The sequence below is a fragment of the Dendrobates tinctorius genome, unplaced genomic scaffold, assembly GCF_039654945.1.
Source record: "Dendrobates tinctorius isolate UK_male_01 unplaced genomic scaffold, ASM3965494v1 ptg000029l, whole genome shotgun sequence".
Lineage (NCBI taxonomy): Eukaryota > Metazoa > Chordata > Amphibia > Anura > Dendrobatidae > Dendrobates > Dendrobates tinctorius.
This window is the reverse complement of record NW_027361697.1, coordinates 33013612-33034056: the sequence shown is the minus strand read 5'-3', so window position 1 is coordinate 33034056 and position 20445 is coordinate 33013612. Positions and strand designations below refer to the sequence as shown.

The 20445-nt window shown below is 45.5% G+C and overlaps 1 protein-coding gene across 3 annotated transcripts in view; it reads left to right on the top strand.

Annotated features, from left to right (window-relative positions):
* The window catches only part of SUCO (SUN domain containing ossification factor), a 116666-nt gene extending 96733 nt beyond the window's left edge, over nt 1-19933 (top strand). For all 3 annotated transcript variants that reach the window (XM_073571523.1, XM_073571522.1, XM_073571521.1), the window contains 2 exons: nt 9912-9967; nt 11154-19933. In XM_073571523.1, coding sequence (XP_073427624.1) covers nt 9912-9967; nt 11154-11597 — 500 coding nt within the window. In that variant the 3' untranslated portion in view covers nt 11598-19933. The remainder of the gene's footprint in view (nt 1-9911; nt 9968-11153) is intronic.
* The last annotated feature ends 512 nt before the right edge of the window (nt 19934-20445 follow it).

Here is a 20445-nt window from a genome sequence, read left to right as displayed (position 1 = left end):
GAAAAGTCCTGTCTGGTCCCTACTCAACGCCTTGTGTTTCTGGGCCTTCTGTTCGACACTCGTCGGTCAAGGGTATTTCTCCCACAAGACAAGATTCTTTCCCTGCAGCAGGGCGTGAGAGCATTACAGATCACACGATTTCCATCCCTCAGGACAGCCATGAGGGTCCTGGGGAAGATGGTGGCGGCGATAGAGGCAGTTCCCTTTGCCCAATTTCACGCCAGGCCACTCCAGCAGGCCATTTTGTCCAGGTGGAACAGGTCGGCTCTGTCTCTGGATCGTCCGGTTCGCCTTTCCTGCCGGATCAGGCGGTCTCTCAACTGGTGGTTGACGTCTCCCTTCATTCTCTTGGGGCGGTCTTTTCTTCCCGTTCACTGGCAGATTGTCACTACGGACGCCAGCCTCATCGGCTGGGGTGCAGTGTTCCGCAATCACACTGTTCAGGGTCGATGGTCGACTCAGGAATCAGCTCTGCAGATCAATGTCCTAGAGATACGGGCGATCCATCTAGTTCTCGTCCACTGGGAAAGGCGCCTCAAGGGCCTGCCTGTCAGGATTCAGACAGACAATGCCACAGCGGTGGCGTATATCAACCGCCAAGGGGGGACACGGAGTGTCTCAGCCCTGGCGGAAGTGTCCAGAATTCTTCAGTGGGCAGAGACCTTTGTTCCATCGGTTTCCGCGGTTCACATTCCCGGCGTGGACAACTGGGCCGCCGATTTCCTCAGCCGCGAGGGTCTCGCGGCAGGGGAATGGTCCCTACATCCGGAGGTGTTTCATCTGCTCTGCCGTCGGTGGGGAACCCCGGATGTAGACCTCATGGCATCTCGCCTCAAAGGAAAGTCCCACAATTCGTGTCCAGGTCTCGGGACCCTCTGGCAGTGGGCGCCGACGCTCTGGCCGTCCCTTGGTCACAGTTCGTGCTCCCCTACCTGTTCCCTCCTCTGCCTCTTCTTCCGAAGTTGTTGAAGAAAATCAAAGCAGAGGGGATTCCAGTCATCCTCATCGCCCCGAATTGGCCCAGAAGGTCTTGATTCGCAGACATTGTCAACCTTCTCGCGGACGCCCCCTGGAAGCTTCCCGACGGGCAGATCTGCTGTCTCAAGGCCCGATTTGCCACCCCAATTCTTGGTCGCTCAATTTAACGGCGTGGCTGTTGAGACCGAGGTTTTGAGACGGGCAGGATTCTCTGATCGGGTAATTCATACCATGATCCGCGCCAGAAAGCCTTTTTCTTCGAAGATCTATTACCGTACTTGGAAAGCCTATTTCTCCTGGTGTGAGGCCAATGACATCGCGCCCTTGGTTTTTTTCGCTCCCTTCTATTCTGGCGTTTCTTCAGGCAGGGCTGGATGCGGGGCTTGCTCTCAGTTCCTTGAAGGGTCAAGTTTTGTCACTGTCCATTTTATTTCAGAAAACGCTGGCCTCCCGGCCCCAGGTCAAAACCTTCCTCCAGGGTGTGGCTCACACGGTTCCTCCGTACCGAGCTCCCGTGGATCCTTGGGATCTTAATTTGGTTCTTCAGGTTCTGCAGGGTCCTCCTTTTGAACCTCTCAGGGACGTTTCCCTTTCCCTCCTTTCTTGGAAAGTGGCCTTTCTGGTGGCCATTACCTCCATCCGGCGCGTGTCGGAATTAGCGGTACTTTCTTGCCGCTCTCCTTTTTTGGTCCTTCATCAGGACAGGGTAGTTCTGCGGCCTCCGCCCTCTTTTCTTCCGAAGGTGGTATCTTCGTTTCACCTCAATGAGGACATTGTTCTGCCATCCTTCTGCCCGAGCCCAGCTCACCCTCGGGAGCGGTCTTTGAACAAGCTGGACCTAGTCAGGGCATTGAGAGTCTATCTAGCCCGGACGACTTCCTTGCGGAAGTCACTCTCTGTTCATCACCCAGCCTCAAAGGCCACTATTGCGCGCTGGATCAGATCGGCAATTTTGGAGGAATACCGGGTCAAGCATCGAGTGGCCCCTCCAGGGATCAGAGCGCACTCTACCCGGGCGGTGGGTGCCTCCTGGGCGGTGCGCCACAGAGCTTCCGCGCTGCAGCTTTGCAAGGCTGCAACGTGGTCATCGGTTCACACCTTTGTGAAATGCTACAGGGTCCACACCTACGCTTCGGCGGACGCCAGCCTAGGTAGAAGGATTCTGCAGGCTGCGGTGGCGAGTCCTCTGGCCTGATGGAAGTTTGTTTCCCACCCCAGGGACTGCTTTGGGACGTCCCATGGTCTCTGTGTCCCCCAATAAGGCGAACGAGAAAACAGGATTTTTTGGGTTGCTTACCGTAAAATCTGTTTCTCGGAGCCTTCATTGGGGGACACAGCACCCTCCCATGTTCTACAACTCCTGTTCTTATGTTTGTCGGTTTGTTACAGTTGAGTTGTTTGTTCTGTTTTCAATCTATTCTGTTACTTCTCCTACTGCTTTCTCACTAACTGAGGAACTTCCTACCGGTCGGTGGGGTGTACACTGCGGAGGAGGAGCTAACCTTTTTTTGTGCATAGTGTCAGCCTCCTAGTGGCAGCAGCATACACCCATGGTCTCTGTGTCCCCCAATGAAGGCTCCGAGAAACAGATTTTACGGTAAGCAACCCAAAAAATCCTGTTTTTTCCAAGCGGTATCATCCTACTGCTTGGAAAAAGTGTAATAAAACGCAATAAAAAAAACGAATGGTAATATAGTATCACTGAAAGCGCCATCTTGTCCCGCAAAAAACAAGCCACCATACAGCTCCATCAGCGGAAAAATAAGTTATAGCTCTCAGAATAAAGTGATGCAAAAATAATAATTTTTTCTATAAAAGTTTTTGTGTAAAAAATAAAAAAAAAAAAACACCAAAACACAAAAAAAGATAATCGTAGTGACCCGGAGAATAAAGCTGCTTTACCAATTTTACCACACGAGGAACGGAGGAAAAAAAACAATTCCTGAATTGCTAGTTTTTGTTCATTCTGCCTCCACAAAAATCAGTATAGAAAGTGATCAAAAAAAGTCATGTGCCCGAAAATGGTACCAATAGAAACGTCAGCTCGTCCCGCAAAAAACAAGCCATAACATGACTGTCAGCCAGAATATGGAAAAATTATAGCTCTCAAAATACAATGATGCAAAAATCTTACAAAAAATTCTTACAAAGAAAAGCGCCTTTTAATGTGTGACAGAAGCTAAACACGAAAAAAGGATGTAAATCTGGTATCGCTGTAATCGCACCGACCCGAGGAATAAAGTCGCCTAATCACTAATACCGCACGAGGAACTGCGTAAAAAATAAAACCAATTCTTCACCTTTTGTGGATTTGTTTATTCTGCCTCCCAAGGATCGCAGTAAGGCGATCACAGTGGTTTAGCCCAACATATGGGGTATCAGCGTACTCGGGACAAATTTCACAACAACTTAGGAGGTCTAATTTCTCCTGTTACCCTTAAGAAAATAAAAATTTGGGGGCAAAAATCATTTTTGTCGAAAAAAATGATTTTATTTTCACGACTCTACATTATAAACTTCTGTGAAGCACTTGGGGGTTCGAAGTGCTCACCAGTCACCACCAGGGGTGGATTAAGGGTAGCCAGGGCCCGGGGCAGTTCAGACTCTGTGGGGCCCCCCTCGTCACGTGACGGGGGTCACGAATCGTAGAGCCACACTCTACATAGAGAATAATGGGGCCTCCAGCACCGACCTCCACCCGCAGAGCCACACTCCACATAGAGAATAATGGAGCCTCCAGCACCGACCTCCACCCGCAGAGCCGCACTCCACATAGAGAATAATGGAGCCTCCAGCATCGACCTCCACCCGCAGAGCCGCACTCCACGTAGAGAATAATGGAGCCTCCAGCACCGACCTCCACCCGCAGAGCCGCACTCCACATACATGGCTGCTCTCAGTGCTCTGTGCTGTGCGCACAGGACCTGTGATGAGGTCACAGGAGGGGAGGAGACAGGGGTCACATGATCGGGGGCCCTGACACCTTCCCTCCTGTGATCTCATCACAAGCCTTTGCACGCTACTTGTAGATGCTGCTGGTAGCAGAGCACATAATGCCGCCCCCACGGTCACTCACTTTTAGGTGGGGAGAAGATGGAGTGCCATTGCAGCAGCCAGCAGGAATGTGGTGGGGGCCCCCTTAGAAGCTCATGTGGTGGGGGCCCCGGGGCTGAAGCCCCGCCTGCCCTGCCTATAATCCGGCCCTGCGCGGTGGCGGATTATAATGGGGCAATTTACTGGCTTGGGGGCTGTGGGCCCCTTAACCCCACTGGGCCCGGGGCGACTGCCCAAATTGACCTCATTATAATCCGCCACTGGTCACCACACATCTAGATAAGCTCCTTGGGGGGGGGGGGTTAGTTTCCAAAATGGGGTCACTTTTGGGGGGTTTCTACTGTTTAGGCACACGGGCTCAGCAAACGCAACATGACGGCCGCAGAACATTCCATCAAAGTCTGCATTCCAAAACGGCGCTCCTTCCCTTCCAAGCTCTGCCATGCACCCACCCAGTGGTTTACCCATACATATGGGGTATCAGCGTACTCAGGACAAATTGCACAATAACTCTTGTGGTCCTGTTACCCTTGGGAAAATAAAAATTGGGGATGAAATATCATTTTTCTGGAAAAAATATATTTTTTTTTTTTGAATTTTACGGCTCTGTTATAAACTTCTGTGAAGCCCTTGAGAGTTTAGAGCTCTCACCACACATCTAGATACAGTGCCTTGCGAAAGTAATCAGCCCCCTGGAACTTTTCAACCTTTTCCCACATATCATGCTTCAAACATAAAGATACCAAATGTAAATTTTTGGTGAAGAATCAACAACAAGTGGGACACAATTGTGAAGTTGAACGAAATTTATTTTAAATTTTTGTGGAAATTCAAAAACTGGAAAGTGGGGCGTGCAATATTATTCGGCCCCTTTACTTTCAGTGCAGCAAACTCACTCCAGAAGTACATTGTGGATCTCTGAATGATCCAATGTTGTCCTAAATGACTAATGATGATAAATATAATCCACCTGTGTGTAATCAATTCTCCGTATAAATGCACCTGCTAAACATCCCAAGGAGCACTGTGCAAGCGATCATATTGAAATGGAAGGTGTATCATACCACTGCAAATCTACCAAGACCCTGCTGTCCCTCTAAACTTTCATCTCAAACAAGGAGAAGACTGGTCAGAGATGCAGCCAAGAGGCCCATGATCACTCTGGATGAACTGCAGAGATTTACAGCTGAGGTGGGACAGTCTGTCCATAGGACAACAATCAGTTGTACACTGCACAAATCTGGCCTTTATGGAAGAGTGGCAAGAAGAAAGCCTTTTCTCAAAGATATGCGTGAAAAGTGTCATTTAAAGTTTGCAACAAGCTACCTGGGAGACACTCCAAACATGTGGAAGAAGGTGCTCTGGTCAGATGAAACCAAAATCGAACTTTTTGGCAACAATGCCAAACGATATGTTTGGCGTAAAGGCAACACAGCTCATCACCCTGAATACACCATCCCCACTGTCAAACATGGTGGTGGCAGCATCAAGGTTTGGACCTGCTTTTCTTCAGCAGGGACAGGGAAGATGGTTAAAATTGATGGGAAGATGGATGGAGCCAAATACAGGACCATTCTTGAAGAAAACCTGTTGGAGTCTGCAAAAGACCTGAGACTGGAACTGAGATTTGTCTTCCAACAAGACAATGATCCCAAACATAAAGCGAAATCTACAATGGAATGGTTCACATTTAAACATATCCAGGTGTTAGAATGGCCAAGTCAAAGTCCAGACCTGAATCCAATCGAGAATCTGTGAAGAGAGCTGAAAACTGCTGGTCACAAACAATCTCCATCAAACCTCACTGAGATCGAGCTTTTTGCCAAGGAAGAATGGGCAAGAATTTCAGTCTCTCGATCTACAAAACTGAAGAGACATACCCCAAGAGACTTGCAGCTGTAATCGCAGCAAAAGGTGGCGCAACAAAGTATTAAGTTCAAGCGGCCGAATAATATTGCACGCCCCACTTTTCAGTTTTTGAATTTCCTCAAAAATTTAAAATAAACAATAAATTTTGTTCAACTTCACAATTGTGTCCCACTTGTTGTTGATTCTTCACCAAAAATTTACATTTGGTATCTTTATGTTTGAAGCATGATATGTGGGAAAAGGTTGAAAAGTTCCAGGGGGATCAATACTTTCACAAGGCACTGTAAGTTCCTTGGGGGGTCTAGTTTCCAAAATGAGGTCACTTGTGGGGGGTTTCCACTGTTTAGGTACATCAGGGGCTCTCCAAACGCGACATGGTGTCTGCTCTCGATTCCAGCCAATTTGACATTCAAAATCTCAAATGATGCTCCTTCCCTTCTGAGCACTGCCGTGCGCCTAAAGATTGGTCTTCCTCCACACATGAGGTACCGGTGTACTCAGGAGAAAGTAGGGCTTGTGCACACGTTGCAGATTTGGTGCGTTTTTGCCATGCATTTCCTAGTGAAACAAGAAGCAATCCTGATGCCAGCAAAGTGAGTGAGAGACCTGACATGCACACGTTGCTTACCGTATATACTCGTGTATAAGCCGCCCCCCTAGTTTTGCCACAAAAAACTGGGAAAACTTATTGACTTGTGTATAAGCCGAGGGTGGAATCCATAGACTATGCCCTCATATGCTGCTCCATAGAATATGCCCCCATATGCTGCTCCATAGAATATGCCCCCATATGCTGCTCCATAGAATATGCCCCCATATGCTGCTCCATAGAATATGCCCCCATATGCTGCTCCATAGAATATGCCCCCATATGCTGCTCCATAGAATATGCCCCCATATGCTGCTCCATAGAATATGCCCCCATATGCTGCTCCATAGAATATGCCCCCATATGCTGCTCCATAGAATATGCCCCCATATGCTGCTCCATAGAATATGCCCCCATATGCTGCTCCATAGAATATGCCCCCATATGCTGCTCCATAGAATATGCCCCCATATGCTGCTCCATAGAATATGCCCCCATATGCTGCTCCATAGAATATGCCCCCATATGCTGCTCCATAGACTATGCCCCCATATGCTGCTCCATAGACTATGCCCCCATATGCTGCTCCACAGACTATGCCCCCATATGCTGCTCCACAGACTATGCCCCCATATGCTGCTCCACAGACTATGCCCCCATATGCTGCTCCACAGACTATGCCCCCATATGCTGCTCCACAGACTATGCCCCCATATGCTGCTCCACAGACTATGCCCCCATATGCTGCTCCACAGACTATGCCCCCATATGCTGCTCCACAGACTATGCCCCCATATGCTGCTCCACAGACTATGCCCCCATATGCTGCTCCACAGACTATGCCCCCATATGCTGCTCCACAGACTATGCCCCCATATGCTGCTCCACAGACTATGCCCCCATATGCTGCTCCACAGACTATGCCCCCATATGCTGCTCCACAGACTATGCCCCCATATGCTGCTCCACAGACTATGCCCCCATATGCTGCTCCACAGACTATGCCCCCATATGCTGCTCCACAGACTATGCCCCCATATGCTGCTCCACAGACTATGCCCCCATATGCTGCTCCACAGACTATGCCCCGCCCCCATATGCTGCTCCACAGACTATGCCCCGCCCCCATATGCTGCTCCACAGACTATGCCCCGCCCCCATATGCTGCTCCACAGACTATGCCCCGCCCCCATATGCTGCTCCACAGACTATGCCCCGCCCCCATATGCTGCTCCCCAGACTATGCCCCGCCCCATATGCTGCTCCCCAGACTATGCCCCGCCCCCATATGCTGCTCCCCAGACTATGCCCCGCCCCCATATGCTGCTCCCCAGACTATGCCCCGCCCCCATATGCTGCTCCCCAGACTATGCCCCGCCCCCATATGCTGCAAAAAAAGGGGGAAAAAAGCCATACTCTCCTCTCCTGGGTCCATCGCCGCTGTCTGCCGCTTCTTGTGTCAGTGACACAGGATGCAGCGGTGAGCAACGATGGACCAGGGGACAGGTGAATATCGCTATACTCACCCATCCTGCCGTGGTCTCTGCAGCCTCGCTTCTCCACGGTCTCCCTTCCTGTCTTCAGCGGTCACGTGGTACCACTCATGAATATGCGCATATTCATGAGTGGTAATGAGCGGCACCATGTGACTGCTGAAGACAGGTAAGTATGATCTGTGATGCCCCAAAAAATGGGCTGAAAATCTCAACGTATATACGGTATTTGTGACTTGCAGACTTGGTGCTGAAAATAATCTGCTGCATGTCAATTCTCTCTGCGTTTTTAACTATTTACTTCATTCACATCAGTCAAAAAAATCACCCAAAACGCGCGTTTTTGCTGCTGCTTTTTTTTCTGCCAAGAGATGCAGAAATTTTTCCTCAGTGTGCACATAGCGTGAGTAGCCTTAGACCATGTTCACACGTTGCATCAATTTTAAGCTGCATTTTACAGTACCAGCAAAGTCTGAGATTTCAGAAATCTCATTCACACATTGGGTTTTTTTCCTGACTGATTTGGAATGCTGCTCTGTTTTTGCAAACTGCTGCACGTCACTTCTTTTGTTTTTACAGCTTTATTTCACAGTTAGAAAACAATGGGAAAGTGCAAAAGCGCAGGTATTCATTATTGCGGTGTTTTCTGTGCAATTCCTAAGAAAGTTAAATCCGTCTTCTTTTTGGGGCCACTAAACTTTATCAACATACACAAGAGATAACAAAATCTCAGCAAAACATGCCTTTTTAAGCAGCTTCTTTACTGCCAAGAGAGCAGGTTTTGCCTTGGAGGAAAAATGCAGCAAAAACACAACGTGTGAACATGGACTTGGTATACATCTGTGCATTGCTGAATACTGTCTGAGAGCCGAGCAAATGTGAAATTAAGCGGCACGTGCACTTTTGTCCTGCTAAAGGCAATCTGTCAGCAGGTTTTGCTATGTAATCTGAGAGCAGCATGATGTCTGAGTTGAGACCCTGATTCCAGCAATGTGTCACTTGGTTTACTGGGTGCAGCAGTTGGGACGGTTTTAGTTTTCTCTGCTGAAGATCTAGCAGAGCTCTGAATGCTGAGCCCAATGTAACCACGCCCGCACCACTGACTGGCCGCTCTGTGTGTACACTGTGCATTGATAGAAAGCTGCTAATCAGTGGTGGGGACGGGGTTGGACTATGAGGCATGAGGCCAGTTCTGCTGCTGATTTGATTTGAAACAGACCTGGTACAGTAAGTGACATCCTTGCAATCAGGGTCTCTACCCCTACATCAGGTTGCTCTCAAACTACATGGCAAAAACCTGCTGACAGATTATTTTTAATTTGCAAACTGTCCGTTACGCTGGTTTTAGCACGATATCAGCATATCCCTTGGGTTGGAGTTTCCGTTAAATGATGCGATGCCGTAGACTATTTCAGCACCGTAACTGGCATCATCGGCTATCAGAATGACAGGACTTGACTACTGAGGCTGGCCGCAAACACATTTCTCTGCAAGTGTTGTCAGATGCAGGAGAAACTTGTCCCGTTGGGGGCGGGGGGGGTCTGTATTTTGGAGATTTCTGTAGAGGAATACACTGTGCCAGTTGGTGGTGAAAGATCGTCTCCATCCGGCCAGCGTGCGGACAAAGGTTCTCCAGTCTGTGGCTGCTCTTTCCATAAAGGAGACATTTGTGTCTTATCTCCTTTTTATGACTTGTGATATGTCTTCTGTACAAAAGTTGCAATTTATTGCAAGGAGACCAGAGATTAAAATATGAGAATTGTGATGAAAGAGTAAATTTTTTTTTTTCATTTATTTATATTTCCTGAATGTTCTCATTCATTACTAAAGGAAAGCGATCTGGGCAGTTCTATGTGGGTAACGCTTGGAAAAAGCAGCCAAACCTCACGTGTCCATAGGCTAATAATAAAATATACTTTTATCTCTAGTAAATCCAGAAGATTTCTACATTGTGGAGCCATTGAAATTTTCTCCAGAGAAAAAGGTAAGATTAGTTTCTCACTGCATCTCACTTTAAAATGGAGTTAAAGGGAATGTCTGGGTGTGTAATATTAAGACCTCAATATGTGACGGTTATTACAGATCGGCTTCTTTTCATTATTATATCAATATGAGGTCTGGACGGCCCCCTTAGCACCTATGCATGCATTTAAAGCATTTTTTACTACCTTTTCTGTGTTGCATGGTCATTGCACTGTGCACCTGTAGATGACGGTACGGTCCTGTCTGCACTGTGCACCTGTAGATGACGGTACGGTCCTGTTTGCACTGTGCACCTGTAGGTGGCGGTACAGCCCTGTGTGCACTGTGCACCTGAACGTGGCGGTACAGCCCTGTGTGCACTGTGCACCTGTAGGTGGCAGTACAGCCTTGTGTGCACTGTGCACCTCTAGGTGGCAGTACAGCTCTGTGTGCACTGTGCACCTGTAGGTGGCGGTACAGCCCTGTGTGCACTGTGCACCTGTAGGTGGCGGTACAGCCCTGTGTGCACTGTGCACCTTTAGGGGTGGCGGTACTGTCCTGTGTGCACTGTGCACCTGTAGGTGGCGGTACAGCCCCGTGTGTACTGTGCACCTGTAGGTGGCGGTCCGGCCTTTGTGCGTTGTGCACCTGTAGGTGGCGGTACGGCCTTTGTGCGTTGTGCACCTGTAGGTGGCGGTACGGCCTTTGTGCACTGTGCACCTGTAGGTGGCGGTACAGCCCTGTGTGCACTGTGCACCTTTAGGGGTGGCGGTACTGTCCTGTGTGCACTGTGCACCTTTAGGGGTGGCGGTACTGTCCTGTGTGCACTGTGCACCTGTAGGTGGCGGTACAGCCCCGTGTGTACTGTGCACCTGAAGGTGGCGGTACAGCCCTGTGTGCGTTGTGCACCTGTAGGTGGCGGTACAGCCCTATGTTGGTGAATTATTTTTCTATGCTCCATGTTGGAACAAAAAAAGGAAATAATTCATGGTAAAATCCTGGCCGCTCTTTGCCTCTGTCCCTCAGATTAGTTGTTTCTTGGCATCCACGATAATTTCCAAAATGCTTTCCACCCTCCCACATAATTTCCGAGGTGCCGCTGTCATTCTCATGACCTACAACAGCACTTGATTAATTCAGATCTTCCAAATTTTATTTGCCTTTTTATACTTGACTGTATTTTTTTTTTTTTTCCTTTCTGTTTCCAGAAAAAGCGCTGCAAGTACAAAACCGAGAAGATTGAGACCATCAAACCAATGGATCCATTGAAAGCACTTCCAAACGGGGACATAAAAACCAAGAAAGAATTCACAAACCAGAGAGACTTCTCAAATATGGGGGAGGTGTACCACTCTTCCTACAAGGGGCCACCTTCCGAGGGCAGCTCGGAGACCTCTTCCCAGTCGGAGGAGTCCTACTTTTGTGGCATCACAACCTGTTCAGCCCTTTGTAATGGACAACCCCAAAAGACTAAGACTGAAAAAAGAGCCATTAAGCGCAGGCGCTCAAAACTTCAGGACCAAGGAAAGTTCATCAAAAGCTTAATACAGACTAAGTCCGGGTCTATGCCCAGTCTGCACGACATCATCAAAACCAATAAAGACTTGACTGTCGGTACTTTTGGGGTTACAACCGTTTCTGGTCGTCTCTAATCATCACAGGGTACCCTATCTATGGGTGTTTTTTTTTTTTTTTTTTTTTTTTTTTTTTTTACTGACTGGTACTACGTAGAGGAAGCTCCAGCAGACTTTAAGGGTTACATGCACAACACGTGTTGGGCCGGTCTTCAAGAACTTGGATCATCTCCTATTCCTGGACATTTTTTGAGCAAGGAATTAAACGTACTCCCCTCTTGAAATGTTTCACTAGGATAAGAATATTTTTTTTTCGCAGTTTAATAACTGGGGGAAAGAACATTTAACACCCAGATTGTTGGGTTTAACTTGAGCTCAAGTTGTTGTCCTACGCCCCCCCCCCTCCCGACGTCGTTCCCGTACTTGCACCTTTCCATATTTATGTGCCTTCTGTCTATTTATAATGCCACTGGAGGTAAAAAAGCACCAAGTGTGAATGCGTGATTTAGAGGGTTTTTTTTTTTTTTTTTTTTTGAGAACACGTTTAAAGTATTTATTTTTTCTGTTTTTTTTTTTTTTTTTTCTGTTTTTTTTTCTGCTTCTTGGAGTTTAACACTAAAGAATATCAGGTGTCCTGCATCCAAACCATTCCTTCATATATGTCTGTGGCTCATGGTTGTGTCTATCTGTACTTGGGGTAGAGGATACGAATGAACGAAGTATAATGTAGCTATCGGTAAGCCTTTCGCTGCCGCGGCGCCCTCCAGATATGGCGTTATAGACCAGTGTTAATGTAAAGGTTGTGCCACCGGTGCTGCGTGCACACACAGGTCGTACGTGTCCAGGTTGTACAGACATATCATGCAATGCATTTTCCTGGGAAGACCATTTCTTAAAATTCAACAGGGAGCACAAACTACTGACCATAATACTTTAATTTTATTCTGGTGGTTCAGCGCCACGTAGCTTTCCAGTGCCATAAGCGCTGTAAGGGATGATGCGTTGCTTTGCCCACCACAGACCCCGCTGTAGGGTACGTTCACACATGGCAGCTTCAAGTTGCATTTTCCATCTGGACTTACACCGCAGATTACAGCAGCAGGAAAGGTGGATCCGATTTGATCAAGTCTCATCTTTGTGCTATAAATAATATAACACAGATGGAAATTGATCTGTGGCGCAGATTTTAATTCCGCAGTGTGACATTGATTTTCTTGGCACTTATACCCTTTGCAGTTGATTTGTCAAATTTGAAACTTCTGACATTTTTAACCCAGCCAGTGATGATTTATTTTTTCGTTTAATTACTTTCATTTAAAAGGGTTGTTCACTAGACAAACCCCATTTATTAGTGGTCCCAGGGAGGTGGGGGGGAGAAAGAAAATCTCACCTGTGATGTGCAAGTGTCACGTGAATGCTGCAGCCAGTCGGCAACCACTGACCAACTGCAGTGGTCACTTGACGTCCCCTCCGGATGTTGATGCCACAAGAGCAGTGGACTCAAAGCGGAGTACAGAGAAACCGCGCCAGTTTGGCAAATTAGATATTTGTTTGGGATCCTCAATAAAAGTTTGTTTAGTAGTGGACATCTCCATTTAACCATTGAGAAAATGTTAGATTTTACCCTTTTTTTGGCTTTGGTTACACCGTCTATATCCACCCACTATACTTTGTTCCGAATCCAATTTAAAAAAAAATATTTAATAAAGAGATTGCCATATCTACTTGGCTAAATCGGCCCATCACACCCCTGCTGATTGGGGTACCAAGGTGATAAGTTTTGTAACCATTCATTGTTTTGCCATAAAATGAGTTCTTTTGAACCACAAGACGTCACTCTAGTCCCCACTTCTGTCTTAGTAGCGGTGCCTAATAAGTTTTGCAGCTATAATATTTTTTTTGTTTAATAAAGACAATTTTGGAGAATGTAGTAAAAACCCTCAAATAACTATCTCGTGTTCTGAAAAGTTTAGGTTTTAATTTAAAAAAAAAAAAAAGTTGACTTTTGTCATTTTAACACTTAGAAATAATACAGAACGTTTTACCTAAAACAGGATATAATACAACAGTCGCCAAATGGATGAAATAATCTTTAGATCCTGAACACCAGAAATAGGATCGTCATAAAAACATACAGAAAATGTTAAAGATCCAGAATTTTTTTTGCTTAAAAAGAAAAGTGCCATAAATTTGAGTTAATTTGCCCTCGTATACTTTTTTGTGTGTGTTTTTGTTCTTTTTAATGTTTGTTGGTGGCTTGTAGCTAGTTTATGGTTTTGTGTGTTTTTTTTTTTTGTTTTGTTTTGTTTTTCAACATATAACACATATTGCGCTAAAAACAGTATTTCACTTTACATAGACTAAACCCCAGATTTATCATTATTTAGATCACTCAAAACTGAACGTTTTTTCCCTTTTTGGTATAGTTAAAAAAAAAAAAAAAAAAGTTAAAATACCCTTGTTTGGATATCACTTTTACTTGTCATGGCGCCCCCTGGTGTTTTTTATTGATTCCTTCCAGAATTTCCACCATAATGTGTCCAGAGCTTGTGGTCGCACACAACCGCCAATAAGGATCTGCACATGCAATCGGACATATTGGGTGGAACAGCAGGGGGTGCAGTAACAAGTATGTCAGGAATTTTGCAGGCTATGTTGTAATCTGTCGGTTAGTTGGGTTTTGCCCTCCATCGTGTTTTGAGTTTATGCCATGCTGTTGCAGAAAAATCGTGTTGTGCGTATGTTGTGTCAGGGGTTAGCATGTGTGGAGAGCATCGCTTGTGTAAAGACTGACTCTTAGTTGTATGTTTTTAAGATTTTTTTTTTTTTTTTTCAGAGCTGCACATTGGTTTATTTTTATAAAGAGAATCTGTACTGAAACTACAGCAAGCTGCTGACAATCAGTGATTTATCAGCAGGAGATTATTGGTGCAAGACTAGATGTTGCGTGCCAAGCAGTCCAGCTGATCTGTGTAACCCCACCCCCACTACTGATTATCTGCTTGCTGCCAATCAGTGGTTGTGGGCGGGGTTATACACAGCTCAGCATTCTGAGCACTATGTCTACAGCAAAAAAAATGTGGATTTTGGCAAAACTGAACGAAGCAGACCAGTAAATGACACACTCCTGAAATCTGGGTCTCTGCCGCTACATTATGCTACTCTCAGATAACACAGCAAAAACCTGCTGACAGATTCCCTTTAAGATTCTGGGTCTTGGGGTAGTGTGCGCACCACTTTCTGCCATGTGCCTGGACCCATGTAATTTTGTGTGCTATGGATATTGTAGAATTTTGAACTTCCCTTTTTGAGAGCAGATTATATAAGATGGTCGCCATCTATGTCCTGTCTTCACTTATTTCTCAGTACCGGAGTCATTTTATCCTTCCCTGTTATAGAGGAGGAATCTCGCTGGTGTTAAGTTCGTATGTTTTCTAGTGGTTAAAGTGGTTTTCCTGCTACTTGCTGAACCAATCAGGTCTGTAATATGTATGATCATTGTAGGTCCAGATGCCAAGGCTTGAGAACCAGGGACACAAAATCCCCCTTGTGAATGAGGGAATAGTGGCCATGTGCCATCACCGCTCCTATAGACATGCTCTGTTCCCACATGACCTCTCTTCTCACGATCAGTGGGGGGGTCTCTGCAATCAGACTCCCCCGGTGATCATATGTTTATCACAGACCCTGTGGAAAACACTCCTCAAATAATCCATTTACGGCTACTTTCACATTTACCTTTAAGCATCAGGCGCGATGCGGTAAAAACCGGATCCAGCGCCGGTTGACACCGGATCCGTTTTTTTCCCGTAGACTAGCATTATCACTGCATTGCGCCTGATGGCCATGCGGCGTGTCCGGCTATTGCCGGATACGGCAAAAAATGCCTGTCCGGCGTCTACAAAAACGTTCCCTGCAACATTTTTTTGACAGCGCCGGACCGCTTTTTTCCACGGCACATGCCCGAAGACTCTCTCTCCCTCTCCGCCTCCAGCCTAAACAGATGATCCGACGTAATGCGCTTCTACCGGATCAGGTTTGACAACTTTTTGCCGCAGCCCGCCGGATTTTAAAAACGTAAATGTGAAAGTAGCCTAAAGATGGCCAAACCTTCTGGTGATCTATTGTTTAGGTGCCGACTGCAGGGTAAGAAGGCTTTAGGCGTACTGGGGATCTACCTGTTGGATAGAAGGATGATAGGGCATGTTAAGACCCGATCAGGTGTTTGCCAGCAGATTGCACCATCGATCCGTTATAATAATTTGGCCCAGATTGTAGGTTTTGGAGGGGAGGTAAGGGCTGGGTACACCGCTGATGATTACGGTCTGTTAGAACAAGAGGAAGGACATTAATAAACTAGCTGATGAACATTGGATATCAGATAAAAACTCTTCTGCTTCAGTCACGGACAGTGGCAAGTAGTGCGACAGAAGCAGCCCACCGTCATCGTCCTCTATGTAGAGAGAAATTGTAGTTTCTGACCACATTGAGCTTTGTGGTTATAGAGAGTAGGGCACGCTTTCAGATTTGAGTGCACCTCTTCTCTGTTGACCCTGGGGAAGATTTATTAGAACTTGGGGGGTTCTTCGGTTTACTAAAAAAAAAAAAAAACAAATAAAAATGTGGATTTTACATCCATAAATTATAGTTCAGGTTAATAAATGTGGCAGATTATGAGCCATCTTTAAAAGCAAAAAAAGAAACATTCTCCGCGCCTGTTGCTCTTTTTCCTTTCCCTGGTTTTGACAGTCACCATACAACGCCTGAGACACCGTGACGTTGGGTGACTCCAGGAATACTCTAGTTTGACGATCTTGTTCGTAGAGTTAGAGGTTTTCAGCGCTGATATCCTGATGTAGAAGGTACTGATCAGTCTGACCTAGTTAATGGACGGAAATGAGCTGTCGCCTGAATGTCTATAGCATCACTTCACATAGTATCACTCTCACTTCCACATTTGCAGCTTTTCTCCTAACCTTTTGGCGTGGTGTATTCAGTGAACGCTCATGATATGACCACAGTTATCAAAGACTTCAGTGTCGATGCGTCAAATTGTTTGCATAAAACACTGAAAAGTGGCTACTTTTTTGCACAACTCGAAGTTGTACAAAAATGTAGGAAAATTTAGCGTCTTCTGGTTTGAAGCTGCGCCACCAAAATGGGCAGAGCTAGGGAGTAACTTGGATGGGGTTGAATCCGGCAAAAGAGTCTGTCTGGAGTAACATTTGTTGCGATCCACATCAGATAAGATGCACTAAATTCATCAAGTCTTGCCTCTTAATGAGTTCGATGCGTCTTATTCCTGCACGTCCCTCATCAAGGATCGCGCCAGTCTTAATGGATTGAGGCCTTCAAGTTTCAGGAGCATATTCGTGCTGTAGTACAAAATAAAGCAACACTCGCCTTATAGCTTCTGCTCTGATGCTGCCTGGTGGTCCCCTGCCGGTCTCTACTCCCTGCTGTAGCGCTAGCTGCCTTGGTCATATAATTCTGTATCGTCATTGCTGTGAATAGTAGAGACCAGCAAAAGATCTGGGCACTTTCTGTATAGGAGTGTTCTTTTCTTTTTTTTTACTTTTCTGATTATTTTTGGATTATCACTCCTCTTTTTAATCTTTCTAATACTTTTTATCCTTTTAAGAGCTAACTTTTGAGGTAATAAGTGGTTTAAGCTGAATAAGATCTGGTAAAATTAGTCCCAACTTTCCATTCTCGGTGTTCATGGGAAGGGGTCCCACATTCCTAATATGGATACAGGTCCAGGGAGATTCACCCACATTTGTCACATTTATGATCATTTATATGCCATATATATCTGAGATGGAAATACCCATTTTAAGTAACAATGGAAATTCTGTGTGTCCTTTCCAGGGAGGAAACTTTGACCTTCAGAATTTAACCTCCCATTTGTGAAAAATAAGGACTTTTCTGGTTGTTAATGTCTCCATTTTACCCCCAAGTCCCTTATAAACTATGGATGGTATGTTAGTAACATCTTGGGCCACATTTATATGTCTATGAAACACGGACTGTCCTTGAGTCAAAATACGTTGCCCAATCATCTAATCTTAGCTTGGCTCTTCATAGTCAGATATGCGGATCAAGCGGTGGTTCTCCTGACCTACGCTAACCTCCTCATAAGCAGATATGATGCAGTTGGCCCAAGTGGCAGGTCTCCTGACCGCCGCTAACCTCATAGGCAGATATGACGCAGTTGGCCCAACCAGCGGGTCTCCTGATCTACGCTAACCTCCTTATAAGCGGATATGACGCAGTTGGTCCGACCGGCGGGTCTCCTGACCTATTCTAACATCCTCGTAGGCGGATATGATGCAGATGGCCCAGCTGGCGGGTGTCCTGTCCTACAATAACTAACAAGCAGGTTCCTGTATTGCAATCTGAGTGTAGTCCTGTTTCTTCACATTTTTTAAAGGACAGACATGCACCAGACTTTCTGGCTGGGGAAACTTGCTTCTTATTACAGTAGCAGGATGTCATTGTGGTCTAGAATCTTGTTCTCCAGCTGCAGTAAAAATCCACAGCGTAAACTGACCATGTGGATCTATCCTGCAAATGTCGCAGCAACTCAAAAATGGCTCGTTTCCAAAATTTTGCTCTACAGCGATGCTAAAATGGGTCCCCATGGCTTGGGACGACAAACAGTCCATGGTTACAGACCACAAATGATTCCAGGTGTTCTCTGTGACCATCAGACTGTACAGGTGCTACAGGCACACAACCAAAAGAGGCTTTTAATAAAAGACAATTTACAAAGTAACCTATATAAAATAAAGCAATAAAATGAGAAAGCTCAACTAGCACTTATATTGGAAAGTTGTGGGTTTTAACCAAGTAAATCTACGCAGGGCAGGCTCATTTTTACATGCGGCAGGGCAAATAAATTTCCAATACCCCCTGTACATCCCAAATTTTGTGCTTTTTAAGAAGTGAGAACAGAATATCATTCTCTAAAGATATTTGTGGCTGGAACCAAATGTATCTTTAGACTTAAGTAAAGAACACTTGTTCATTTCTGAAAGTGACGAGAGGGATAGGGGTGGTGGAGTGGAAATTCGCTGTAATACAGGGTGGGCCATTTATATGTATAAACCTGGGTGGGCCACTTATAAAGATGCAATCCAAAATGGTCGCCATGGTCACCACCCATCTTGAAAAGTTTTCCCCCTCCCATATACTAATGTGCCCCAAACAGGAAGTTGATATCACCAACCATTCCCATTTAATTTAGGTTTATCCATATAAATGGCCCACCTGGTACATCCGCAGCATGGTCTACAGCATGTTGTATTTAAAGGACTGGTCGTTACTGTGTGAATATAGTCATGGCTGCCTATTACTGTCAACATTATTTCTGCTTTCTAATACGGTCTGCCTGCTGCCAATATGTGGCTTATCGTTTGCTTTTGGGTGAGGTTTTTTGCTGCCAAGGTGCGGAGACGAGGGTTATTTCCAAAATAGTAAGTTGTCCCCTAAACTTATTTCTGGGAGGGTCTGAAACTACAAGAATAGGATTTAGAACCAGAGCCCCAACTTGAATTGTAGGGGAGATACACGTGCTCTACCTCTGCTACATTCATTATTTATGGGGCATCTGGAGAAAGCGGAGTACAATAATTTTATTTTCGGCAGTCCCATAAATGATGAATGGAGCCGAGGCTGATCGATACATACCTGCTGAGCTGCAGGCAGGAGCTTCATTGTCAGGATCACTGGAGGTCCCAGTGGTCAGACCACTAGCGATCAGTAATTTTTTCCCTAGCATATGTGGATTTTGGTATCCCTTTTAATGTTTGCTTTTTCCCCCATTTGCCTACTACATAAAGTTGGCAGGCCAGAGGCTTTTCTGACCAGTTACATAAATGTGCCCGAGTGTTGAGTTGAGCGCTACTTTTTAGTTGAACGTGTGTGTGAGTATTAATGCTTTTAAAGGGTCCACTGAAACAGCATGGCATTTATAAGTAACTTGCGTCAATACTGCAAATGGGTAACTTGTGTCAGTACTGCAAAACCTCGACTATCAGATAAAAATAGGCTAAGTATGTATAACAAATGTTTTTCCTTTTGAACCTCCCTGTTGTATGGTTGTCGTGCACAGCACTTTTATTTCACTCCTTACTGTATTTGCTGCTTTCTTTTGTTTTCTGAGAAACTCACAAAATGCAATTGTTTCCCTTCTCTGGGATATTAGGTGACTGTATAACATGAGCAGACAAATTGAGCAACCAAATTATTTTATTTTCATCTGGTCTTCATGAAAAGCAGGAAACAGGAGTACAATTTTTTTTTTTTTTCTTTTGCTTCGAAATATATGGTGAACAAAAGTGTAACTTCAGAGCCTTAGTGCAATTTTAGAAACTGTGAATTTCCAAATAAATATGGACACTTGTCTTTGATGTTTGGCCTAAGTTTATTTATTTTTTTTCTAATATATAAAACCGAAACACTCTTAAGAGGAAGGTATAGTCATCTGTCCTGGACTGTGCGGCTTTCAATAGAAACTGACATTTGACTTATTGTCTTGGCATATTGCCACTTGAATTTCTGAAGGAGGGCACCTTGGTTTTTGCAGTAAGACAACTTCCTATAGCGGGAGCTGTCCTTATGTTTTTTTTTGCCATCTTCCAAGCAAAAATGGAGAGAATCAGGAGCTGATTTCTCTGTTTGCAAGATTTTATTTATTTTTTTTTTGCTTTCGTTGGACAACTCTCCAAATCCTTCATGAATTAGGAGTTCTCACCAGGGCTGTGGAATCAGTAAGCCAAACCTTCAACGACTCAATTCTCCTGGCTTCCGACTCCACACCACCAACTCCACAATGCTCATTCTGAGGTGATGGCAGAATTCACTCCCTGTATCCACCCAGCTCAGTCACACCCCACCAACAAGTCTTTGTTTCAGTGTGTTC